Genomic DNA, 12,332 nt, shown 5'->3' on the forward strand with positions numbered 1-12,332 from the left:
GATTTTTACAGAACAGAACCTATTAATACTAATATTGAACCAACCAGAAACTTTTTATAAGTATATAATGGAAAGATTATTACAGCCTTGCCTCTTATTTTTCTGACCAGCAGCATTTATTTCAGTAAAATCCTCAAGGTCTTTTCCTCTGAAACAACAAACAAATACAACTGTTAAAATAGTCCCCCTATCAGGGAAAAGGTAAAGTGTTGTAAAAGAAATATATTTATGCACACATTTAAAAGGAAAAAAGTAAACTGTTAGTTAAGTTTATGTTCAAAATTTGCAAACACTTATCATCCATGAGTTCTACAATATTTTCTTTAATGCCCCTTCTCTAACTATATTAAATATTTCTTTAATAGCTCTATTAAGGAAGCATATGAAGCATGTATGATAGCTTGCCATAAATATTACTTGTTCAGCTTATAGTGCATGTGTCAGTTATTTGATCTGTATTTTGCATTCATCATTCTGTATAAGGAATGCTACTCATTAATCTATAAACATTTTACAGATTTGCAACATTACCTTTCCTGACATTCTCATAGTTACAAACTACTCACTGCCTTAGAAAAGCAGGGCCTGAGAAGCTTTGAAGACTTACTCCTTGTCACTTGTGAAAGAACTTGAGTTCACTTTGATGACGTTATCGAGATCTTGGTCCCTTCAGAGACAGAACAAAAAAACAGATCAAATCACAATTAGTATAGCCAGCTGTCAATTAGCGAAATTAAATACTCACTTAAAAAGAAATTATAATTGACATATTCTTTGTGAAAGACAAAATTAAACTGATGAAAAGGTCAAAGCATACAACATTTTAGTAATTCAAAAATATTCATAGACACAGACACATGAAACCCCCCCCCCATATGCACATAAGCACACAGTCTTCCTGGAGTAAGAGGACAAAATTATGTGTTGTATACAACAAGTTATACCTAATACTATGTCAAAAAGGATAGTTCCTGCTGAACAGGCCTCATGGACAACTTCAAGGAGTGCCTCACCTCTAACATGCTGTGATATCTTTACCAAGAATCTTTACCAGATAGTACAACCAGCCAAGTATTCCTGATATGTGTATGAATAATTTCTTACTTAAAAAGTAATTATGGATGAAATCTTTCTGGCTAAATCAGTCAAAAAGTCAAAACTTCTATTTGGTAGGCTATCTGGACCAGCTCCTTTGCAATTAAAATCTCCCTTCTCACAAGAAATGTCATGATTAAACTGAGGGATGCTGAGAACTAGTTCCATCCACTGATTCTTGAACTTCCATAAGAGAAATAGGATGTGACTTATTATCATTATTATTACCTGATGTAAGGAAAAAAAAAATCTTCCTTGAATCAAGTCAAAACATGGCATGTAGCTTTGACTGCCTCTATTTCTCTTCAAGGGATTGCACTGGTCTTAATGCTTCTATAAAATGTTTCTGGAAATGCATTTTCCATCTGCAAACTCCTCTACTGAAAAACTTTCAGCAACTTTACCTGAAAAGTTGTTATCTAGTAACCTTAACTTGCTACAACAAATTGAAAGATAGACTCCTATAAGGAAAACAATGGGAAGAGCGATGCCCTATGATGGTGCGACAGCGCTCCCCTTGCAGGACCTGCTCTGTAACCTGGTAGTCAACATCGTTCTATATGTCTCATTACTGACAGTTCATTTTGAACAGTTCTGTCATGAAACAACATCTCAGTGAAAGATAAAGACAGCCTTTTCATGTTTCTTCCTGATCGTGTTTGTCAGCTTTGTGGCCTCCCTTTGATGAGATTATCAGGATCTTTCTTTGTTTAGGAAGGAAACAAAACCAGTTCAATGCAAGGCAGGTCTATTGCCAGGTAGCTAGAATTCCATACTAGTCAGTAATAAACAAATAATCTACATATGATACGCTTTTGCAAATTCTCTTTATATTATCACATATTTCATACTTTTCAGAGTTTTTCTCCAGAAGCTGGAGTCTTGCAGTTATCAAAAATATGTTTTCCTTTACTAACTGGATGGCACGTTGCTTCCACAGTAACTGGAGGCAGCAACACTAAAATGGTAGTAAGTCTTATTAAAGACCTGAAGTAGTTGTAATTCATTCTGAACAGTTCTGTCACAAAACAACATCTCAGTGAAAGATAAAGACAGCCTTTTCATGTTTCTTCCTGATCGTGTTTGTCAGCTTTGTGGCCTCCCTTTGATGAGATTATCAGGATCTTTCTTTGTTTAGGAAGGAAACAAAACCAGTTCAATGCAAGGAAAGTCTATTGCCAGGTAGCTAGAATTCCATACTAGTCAGTAATAAACAAATAATCTACATATGATACACTTTTGCAAATTCTCTTTATATTATCACATATTTCATACTTTTCAGAGTTTTTCTCCAGAAGCTGGAGTCTTGCAGTTATCAAAAATATGTTTTCCTTTACTAACTGGATGGCACGTTGCTTCCACAGTAACTGGAGGCAGCAACACTAAAATGGTAGTAAGTCTTATTAAAGACCTGAAGTAGTTGCTTATATTTTTGCAACTTTTATTAAGAAAAAACCTCCAGCTGTGCATGTGTTTGACTTGAGTAAAATATGCATTATTATTCTTGTCTTCTGCATCGTCCATTCCTTTATGTTCTTGGAGGTGTTTTGAAATATGCATCTCAAGTCTTCTGCAAAGCTTACTGAAGCTCTGCAATTGCAGCTACCTCAGTTATGAGCTTTATGTGTTAGGTAACCCTCAGATACATATATCAGCCTCTGTGTGGCATATTCACCCAAAACATACAAAGCAGAAGATTTGGGACTCCTGTTCATTCTGCCTGCAATCGTGGGATTATACGCAGTTTACTCAGCAGGGTTATCAGTAGCCTTTCTGTTTACTTCTGCTGAATTTCACAGCGTGGAGCAACAGAAAGGCTGTGACAGTAGCAAAGCTCTGCCCTGCAGGCCAGTACGCTCCCATGTCTGATTTTCAAAGGAATATAAGCACTTGGGGAACCAAATCTCAATATGCTTTTTATGAGACTTAGCTCTGTAAATTAAATACATTTGGAATTTTTACTCATACTTTTTGTATATAAATACAAAATATTGTATTTACTTTTTTACAATTTTCCCTATCATATTTTTTAATAATTCCTGGAGGTTCTTCTTGCAGAATCAGATATATTAATTAAAAGACACCCTCCTACAAAAATAACCAAATACTATGAAGATAAATATGGTACCACCACAAGGCCCAAATACTGTAACTTTTTGTGATAATCTTTGTAAGAGATGTGAACATATCTTAGTGATTTTATATCTAATGCTTCATAATTGAATTAATAATACTATATAAATTGATTGTAGAACACTGGGAAGTTATATCACTTATATACTTGTTCTTGTTGTAGATAAGATTTTTCTGTAAACAAGGAATGAAGAAACTCTCTGAAGACCAGAAGGAAAGATTCTGGCTTTGAAATGCAATATTTTTAAGTTTTCCTATGTATTTTAACACTCTTCCCAGGTAACTTCAGATTTATTTACCTTAAAATGCTTCATTTGCTGTGGACAGAGTTTTCAAATCAGAAAAGAGGAGTTATCTAAAATAGTTCAACCCTGACCTACGGCTTATTTGAAAATAATGAAAAAAAGAATAGACTTACAAACTTCCAATAATTTAGGAATCATCCCTTCAGAAATGTGCTTACTAGCCCATATTAATCCTTGGTGCAACTCGAGGGATAAATGAGTTAGTTCCCTTCTGTAGACTTTAAATCATCATGACTTTGCAGCCAACAGCATTTTTTTACTTCCTCGTGCATTATTTTCAGTACTTTTGAGTATCACTGACTGGCCTGTGAGGAAGATTGTACTTGCTGCCCAAAGGGATAGCAACAAAAGCAATAAAAGTCTAGGCTGCATGTGCACACTGTCAACTAACAGCTTGATTTATAGAATGCTGACACTGAAGAGCCCTAACAAGTGAACAGAAACAGTTGTAGCTGCAGATTACAGCACAAAACCATATACAGACTGACCTGTGCAGCCCTGGTTCCTGTGGAACAAAACTTCTGTAAAACATAACCCTTAGAAGATACACTTCTCAAACTTTCACCCTCACGAAACATCTGCTTGCCATGACTGCAGCAAGTAATCAGGGCTGACATCTTGCAAGGTCTTTGCCTTGAGGTGGCTGGCTAGTGCAAAAGAGAGGCCATAGGATAAGCGAATTCAAGCTACTGATTCAAGCATAGTTCAAGTTATGAAACGTCTGCTTGACATGACTGCAGCAAGTAAGCAGGGCTGACATCTTGCAAGGTCTTTGCCTTGAGGTGGCTGGCTAGTGCAAAAGAGAGGCCATAGGATAAGCGAATTCAAGCTACTGATTCAAGCATAGTTCAAGTTATTAGCAACTAAAGTTAAAGTCTGAGACCTGTTATTTGTAAAAGGATAAAATGTAAAGTAGGAGGTGCTGCAAGACATAGTGGATAAATCAGAATTTATCTGATTAGATTCAGGGCATTCATTAACTTTTTTTAAATCTCTCATTGTTATCAAAACTACATTTACTTTAGCAATCACACACAGTGGGCACCAGTGTTGACATCACTGTATAACACAGTCTCACATTAAAAATTAGAGTGGATTTGCAACACAGAGCCTAAACAGAATTTCAGTTTAGATTTCGTTTGAGTTGCTAGCACGCTAAAAATCAGCAATACAACTTATATCTTTTCTAACACTTCTAAAAGAGATGTCAAGTATTAAAATGGAGAAGAGACTAACCTATATATTCATCCATTAAAGAAGCTCATTGACTATCAGAATATCACACACAGTGAAAGGCTGTTGTGGAAAAGTCTTTCCAGTTGTTGTCATAACTGTCATTTGGAAAAATAAACTTTTTCAGTATCCAGAGGTTGCTGAATTGAATTCAGCGACTGCCAACGATTTTAAAAAATATAGATGATGATGGGAAACAGCAGCATAAAACTTCTACACACAGAAGTTTAGACAAACTTGGGGAAATATCTTTCAAATATGGTAGGTGACTTGTAACAGATGATGACATTTTTCATAGCTCCTTCCAACGGATGCCACCTCCAAGCATAGCATTTTCAGAGACAGCCATTACATCACTGTGAACATTCTGCCTAGGGTGAGTATTCTTCTAAATGGATGAGAATGAGCCAGGTCAGACAGCCTGCCAGGAGGAGAATATATTGTTTGCTCATAAATTCAAGAAGATAAAATACTTTAATACAGCCTCAGGATATGACTGGAATTTTTTTAGGACCACCTAACTTAGGATAACAAATATAAATTTTTGTATTCTGTATAAAATTACTTGGAACAGTAATACAGATGATTTTGTGTCACATTTTGGACAAAAGGATAAAGTATGGAAAAAATTTATTAATTTATTATAAAATTAAAAAATTAAGATTAAGATTAAGATTAAGACCTAGGCATGCTTGTTATCATCACTGAAGTATGGAAGACAATTCTATCAATTCATTTTCTCTTCCCTCTGTAAATGACCACTTCCAGAAATAAAGTCTATTCTTCTTTTAACATCCCCTTGCAGAAAAAGTGCTTAAAATATGCTATGAATCTACAAGAAAGCCCCACTTTGAAGGGCAGAAAAACCTATGTGCAACTGCACCAACTTGGACTTCATGGTATAAAGCTGTTGACCACTAACTGCTGCTGCAGCCTGCTATTTTGCCTCTAGCTGCTTGTGTAAAACAGGATTAGAAATGTGACGACTACTGAAGAGAGTCCAGCAGAATAAAAGGCTAACAAAGAAAATAAGTAAAGTAGGTTTAGAAAAAGCTGCCAAGGTAGGCTGCATACACAATTTATGGCTTAGTTTAACAGAAACTCCTATTCTGTGATATCTTGGATGTCTATGCCTCTCAAACACAAACATAAAGGGAGATTATTTAGGGCCTGTGTGACAAGCTGTTCACAAATTAGCTAAATTTCAAAAGCTTAATATTTCTGACCCTGAATCAATATCAGCAAAAGTTCCTCCATTTACCAAAAAAATCTCTTTTGGGTTATCTAATTTTATTCATTTTAGGTATCTAATGTCTTCCTTGATTTAATGCATAAAAGACCTATAGACATAGAGTCATAGAATGGTTGGAGTTGGAAGGGACCTTAAAGATCATGGAGTTCCAACCCCCCTGCCATGGGCAGGGACATCTCCCACTCGAGCAGGTTGCTCAAAGCCCCATCCAGCCTGGCCTTGAACACCTCCAGGGATGGGGCATCCACACCTTCCCTGGGCAACCTGTTCCAGTGCCTCACCACCCTCACAGGAAAGAATTTCTTACTGATACCCAGTATAAATCTCCCCTCTTCAGTTTAAAACCGTTACCCCTTGTCCTTTCGCTCCACTCCCTGATAAAGAGTCCCTCCCCATCTCTCCTGTAGGCTCCCATCAGGTATTGGAACTAATCTTTAAAGGTATAAAAATGAATGTATGATGTAATCACAAAGTATAATCTTTTTCCTTTTATGTTCTTAGAGAAATTGAGTTGCTTCCATTTTACTTTGACTTTTGGTCTGCATTCTCTCAGTTCACTTGAGACAAAGCTCTAATACTTTTCAGTTCTTCTGCTCTGTCAGATATGTTTGTGCATCTCAGTTATTTCAGTGGATAATAATTCTGTAATTCTGGTCTAACTGGTGACAAGTCAGATTACCATCAAAAAGAAGAAAAACACAAATTAATCACATCCTGACATTCAAGCACAGCTAATAGTAAGGGTGTTGTCTTGAAAACAGTCAGATAAAGTTTCAAATGCAGAGAAACAGGAAACACATGAACTATGCCTACAGAAAGAGCTTTAGTGATGCCATCGGTTTTTTTGATGAAAGCAATGAAAACCTTTCCAATGTTTGTATTTGCAATTCTGAAGGCAATGAAGAAAACAATCATCAAAAATAGATTTTAAAAAGTTTGATCACATTATTCTGATTGTTCTTATGCTAAGGCCAAATTGTAGTTGATCCTGGATGTGTGTGGCAAAGAGAGTGAGAGAAGATATTTTAAATAGACCCCAGCCACTCTCTGAAACCTCAGGTATCAGGCAGGAGAATATGTGACCACAACTGCTTAGTCATTCAGTGAATGCTTACTTAACCTAGAAAAGATTTGCTGACCCCATTTCTGGTTCCAGATGTCCCTAATTCCTGAAGGCATTCTTGCCTTGTTACCTAAAATTTCATCATCCTTCTTTGCTGGTACACAAACAGTTGACATAATATCCAAACACCAATATTGTAGGTGTTCATTTATGGACCAGAAAACTGAAGGACAACACAAATTTCAGATTGTTTGCTGTAACATCTTTAATCAGTGGGACACTTCATATCAAATCCCAGCATACTCAGTGAGTTTTCACATCTGCTTACTCTGTCATCATCAGCAATTAAGAGGCAGATCTATTAAAGGAGTCATACACAGTATTTTTAATAGATCTCATCTGTTTTCTGATTAAAAGCCCTGAGCATGATTATAAGAACTACTGAGATGATCCTCTATTTCTAATAGATTATAAGATACATATAATATTTCTAAATGTGATACTAAATAAGTTGTACCTGGTGTCCTTCTTCAGTCATCTCTCCCAGCTGACCTCCTACAAAGCATTCTGATCAACAGCTTCTTCTTCTGACATAATTGAATATGCAAGCACCACACTAACAAAGTCTAGCTAAAACCTTAAGGGCATTTCTGACCTAGTCGTGTCAGTATAGAAGAAGACAAAACCAACAGACTGCCGACTGGCTCTTCCAAATCTGAACTAAAAGAGTTGGTCTAGGATAGTGGGTAACAGCCAATGCTCAATGTTAGTGGACAATGGCTTAATGTCCAAATGGAGATTGTTAACAAGTGGGGTCCCTCGGGGGTCTGTGCTGGGACCAGTACTGTTCAATATCTTCATCAATGACATAGACAATGGGGTTGAGAGCACCCTCAGCAAGTTTGGAGACAACACCAAGCTGAGTGGTGCAGTTGACATGCCTGAGGAATGGGATGCTATTCAGAGGAACCTGGACAGGCTCAAGAAGTGGGCCCATGGGAACCTTGTGAGGTCCAACAAGGCCAAGTGCAAGGTCTTGCACCTGGGTCAGGGCAACCCCTGGTATCAATACATGATATACATGAATACATCAATACATGCTGGGTGATGAAGGGGTTGAGAGTAGCCCTGTCGAGAAGGACTTGAGGGCCAACCGTGTCCTGGGCTGCATCAAAAGAAGCATGGCCAGCAGGTCCAGGGAGGTCATTTTCCCCTTCTACTGCACTCTGGTGAGACCACAAGCAAAGTACCACATCCAACTCTGAAGCCCTCAGCACAGGAAAGACATGTTGGAGCTGGTCCAGAACAAGGCCACAAAAATGACCAGAGGGATGGAACACCTTTCCTATGAAGAAAGGCTGAGAGTGTTGGGATTGTTCAGCCTGGAGAAGAGAAGGCTCTGGGGAGACCTTATTGTGGCCTTTCAGTACTTAAAGTGGGCTTATAAGGAAGATGGGGACAGACATTTTAGCCATCTTGCACTAGGACTAGGGGTAATGGTTTCAAACCAGAAGGGGGAGGGTTTAGACTAGATATAAGGAAAAAATTTTTTTACAATGAGGGTGGTGAAACACCGGAACAGGTTGCCCAAAGAGGTGGTAGATGCCCTACCGCTGGAATAATTCAAGAGTAGGTTGGACGGGGCTCTGAGCAACTTGATCTAGTTGAAGATGTCCCTGCTCATTGCAGGGAAGGTTGGATTAGGTGACCTTAAAGGTCCCTTCCAACCCAAACTATTCTATGATTTTGTGATTCTCTGATTCTAATATATTAAGTATGTCATGAAACTCACTGGATAAAGCTTAACATAATGGGCCCATCTGAATTTTGATCTGCCATCCCCAGCTGCTTTATTATCTCTGTATAAGTCTTCACCATGTATAACTGAGAAACAATAAAGAAGTTCTTTGAGAAAAGAGTGGCATTTATTCTGAAGCAGGGTGCATTTCCTTCCACACCGCTATACTCACTAATCAGTACCAGGAGTCCTCATTCAGACTTTTCATCAATAATAGCCAAGGATAAGGGAACAGAAGAGCTCTGCAGTCAACTGTGAAAGCCAATTTATAGTGTGCCCAAACCAGTGTAATGCTTAGCCCAGAGGATTTTGGAGTTAAAGGCAGAAGAAGAAGCTGTTAATCAAAATGTTTTATACGAGGTGGACTGGGAAGGATCACTGAAGAAAGGACAACTTACTCAGTTTTGCTTGGAGGATATGTATGACCCTGTAAACACTGCATTAACTTTTCAGTTAGGAAAAATAGGTTTGAATCTCTTCACATAAGCTCTGCAACAGCAAATCATTTATATCAACATGCAGAAAAGCTGTAAACTAGCATTCCACTGAATGCCAATCCTGTCAGAATTGGGAGGCAGAAGGTCTCTGTCACTAGAAAGTAAATTAATATTTTTGCCTTCTGTTGAAATGCAAAAATATATCATAAAAAATGACTGTATTAATTTGTACTATCAAAAACAATTTAGAAAGCTTAAAGCCACTTCACTTTACCATAAGGAAAAAATTGTCATTGTAGTCAAAGCAAGATCTGGCTGCAGTTACAACTACTGAATTATGGGCATGCCTACATGAGTTCTGTTTTAGTACCCTTGCTTCCAACATTTTTTGAGTGACACAGGTGTCCTCCAGAACATTTTGGAGGTCTCCTGAAGGTCTCACTAGAAACCAAAAGCAAATAAATATACATCACAATGGAAAAGTCACACAGGAATACCTGGTGTGGGAGTCATACCGTCTAACCGTGGTCATCTAAACTTTAGTCCAGCCTAAGACAATTCTCTAGGATGTTTCTAGTGGCTGTTTGGAATTGCCCATCTCTCTCCATAGACCAGATTTCTCTTTTTCATGTAATGGGAACACATAATTGGCCAGTGTCTTGAAATGCCCCTACATTTTCTCTCTGTTTTGTGCTCTCTGCAGCTCTACAACAATACAAGTTTTATCAATAAATGTTCATTTAGGATGCTTAACATGTTGGTCTTAATTCCACAGGTTTGGAAAATTTAAAGCCAATACCAATTTACTCACATTTTGTAAAGAATTTGAAAAAAAAATCTGTATCTTATTTTTTCCATTCTACAAAGTTGCCAAATGTTGGTAAACACAGAAAAATGTGCCTTTGTTGCAAGAGAGTTTTTAAGCGCAGGTATTTGATGTGTTGTTCTTTCATGAGTTTTATAATGACTAGCAGCATTCATACAAGAGTAATACCATCTCTAGAAACATTCTCAGTCATGTTGGATGTGGCTCTGAGCTACCTGGTCTAGTTGAAGGTGTCCCTGCTCATTGCAGGGCGGGTGGATGAGATGACCTTTTAAGGTCTCTGCCAACCCAAACTATTCTATGATTCTATGATCTCAGGCTAAATAGGAATAACATTAAAAAGGAGCATAATACAAACTTATTTACAGTGTTGTCTACATTTACTGCTATCTGATAGGAGTAATTATAGTGGATTACCTTGTACAATATAGGAAAACCCTGTAGAGAACTAATATTCAGTGTACTGTACTTTATAGAAAATAAAATGCTTACGAGCCAAGAATATAGTGTCTGCCTAATTTTGTCAGAAAAATATTCTAGTTCCTTGTTTCTGTTCCCTAGAAATTGCCTCTCTCACCCACATACATACAAAGACACAGCTGAGACATTTTCTTCAACTTAACTCTGCTGTAGACAGCATGCCAAAAAGATGTGCTTATGTAAAAATTTCTACAATATGCCATGCTCCTACAGACTCATAGTCACTCACTTGTAGCAGACAATCTCAGTATGGATGCTTTAAGAGCTGAGTGAGCTCTCTCTCTTAAGTTCTTACATAGCCCCTGTTACTATCACCTCAAAAGCACACAAATTCTGCTATACCTACGCAAAATAAAAGACAAATTCATTACTTCTACAATTTATGAAATGTTGAAAATATGGCTTTCTGATTATTCTGCATCTTTTGGTGGTAATATCTTTGTTACTGCACCAGTAAATGTGGCCCACTGTGCCAAATACTGTTACTTTCTGTATAGATCATATGCAAGGAAGCAGTGTAGTTGAATACAAATGAACCCCATATAGAAGCATTTTCTAGAAATACACGTTTTTGCTTCCTAATTATAATCATTAATGAAAGATTGACTAAAGCTGTGTTAAACACCCTCAGGATATTTGAAGTGGTTTAATGAGGTTGCTCACAGAACATGGTTGTTGAAAAAATGTGGGTTTTTTAAACACCTGCATTTAGTGGTTGCTACAATTCACTAATGGAAAAACCCAGAGTAAGAATCTTGGATTTCCTCTGAAATGGAAATAGAACACAAAAAGAACTTGATAAGCAATGAATAAAAGACCCATTGAATAAATCAGTAAATATCTCTGTATGTATCCAGTGCAGTGCTCATACGCTGCTGCATTTGTAACATTCCAAGAGACCTGATTTGAGGACAACTTATTATCCTCTGAAAAATACATAATTATGACAGTGGTTGTGTTTACTTTTTCTGGATTCTAGCCTACTAGTGTTGTCTAGCCTACTTATAGATGCCCTAACGAAGCATGAGATGCCTATTCCATTCTGTTAATCATCTCCAAAAGGTGGAGGTCCAGATGTCCATGCTTCCAGATACGCTATATATATTATTGTATACTTTATGTTTTAAGATGCCACATCTAATTGTACTGGAAAACAATACAAAAAATTGCTTTTTTATGCTAACAGAATCAGTGTTAGGCCTTGCATGGAACAGTACACAGTGAAGCTTACACTTTTAGCCAAAAGAGATAGTGTCTGACATTCTTTTCTGGTAAATCCCTTCCAAAAGATTATCTTGGTGTTGCTGTATTTTTGATAGAAAACCAATTGTTATTTTCCACTTATTTTATACTGAAATTAATTCATTATGCCTTTAACAACTCTATCAGAATGCTGAGTGAAAGATGAATAATCAATTAAGTATGACTTTAAAAACCATGACCTGAAAATCTTTCCATTCTAAGTGAAAACAGGGGAAATGAAAGGATGTAAGATAAAATTTATTGTAATAAATGTTGGTGTTACTAGAAGTACTTCTCAAGTAACTTCCCTTGTGCAGCAAAATAATTTTTACCAAAAGTGTAGTATTTATATGACATGTTTAATAGAAAAAAGGCACTTCTGCTGGCAGCTGCTTAATGCATTTTTCGTTAGCGTAAATTTAACAAAAATCTGTAGTTTTGTGAAGCTGACACAGCAGCAGCAGATGG

General features: G+C 37.1%; 1 protein-coding gene across 3 annotated transcripts in view; it reads right to left on the reverse strand.

Annotated features, from left to right (window-relative positions):
* SCEL (sciellin) overlaps window positions 1–12,332 on the reverse strand; it is a 51,542-nt gene that overhangs the window by 14,268 nt on the left and 24,942 nt on the right. For all 3 annotated transcript variants that reach the window (XM_014955495.1, XM_014955494.1, XM_014955497.1), the window contains exons 11-12: window positions 608–667; window positions 92–148 (exon numbers count right to left, since the gene is read on the reverse strand). In XM_014955495.1, coding sequence (XP_014810981.1) covers window positions 92–148; window positions 608–667 — 117 coding nt within the window. The remainder of the gene's footprint in view (window positions 1–91; window positions 149–607; window positions 668–12,332) is intronic.

This window comes from Calidris pugnax, unplaced genomic scaffold, assembly GCF_001431845.1.
Source record: "Calidris pugnax isolate Ruff unplaced genomic scaffold, ASM143184v1 scaffold153, whole genome shotgun sequence".
Taxonomy (NCBI): Eukaryota; Metazoa; Chordata; class Aves; order Charadriiformes; family Scolopacidae; genus Calidris; species Calidris pugnax.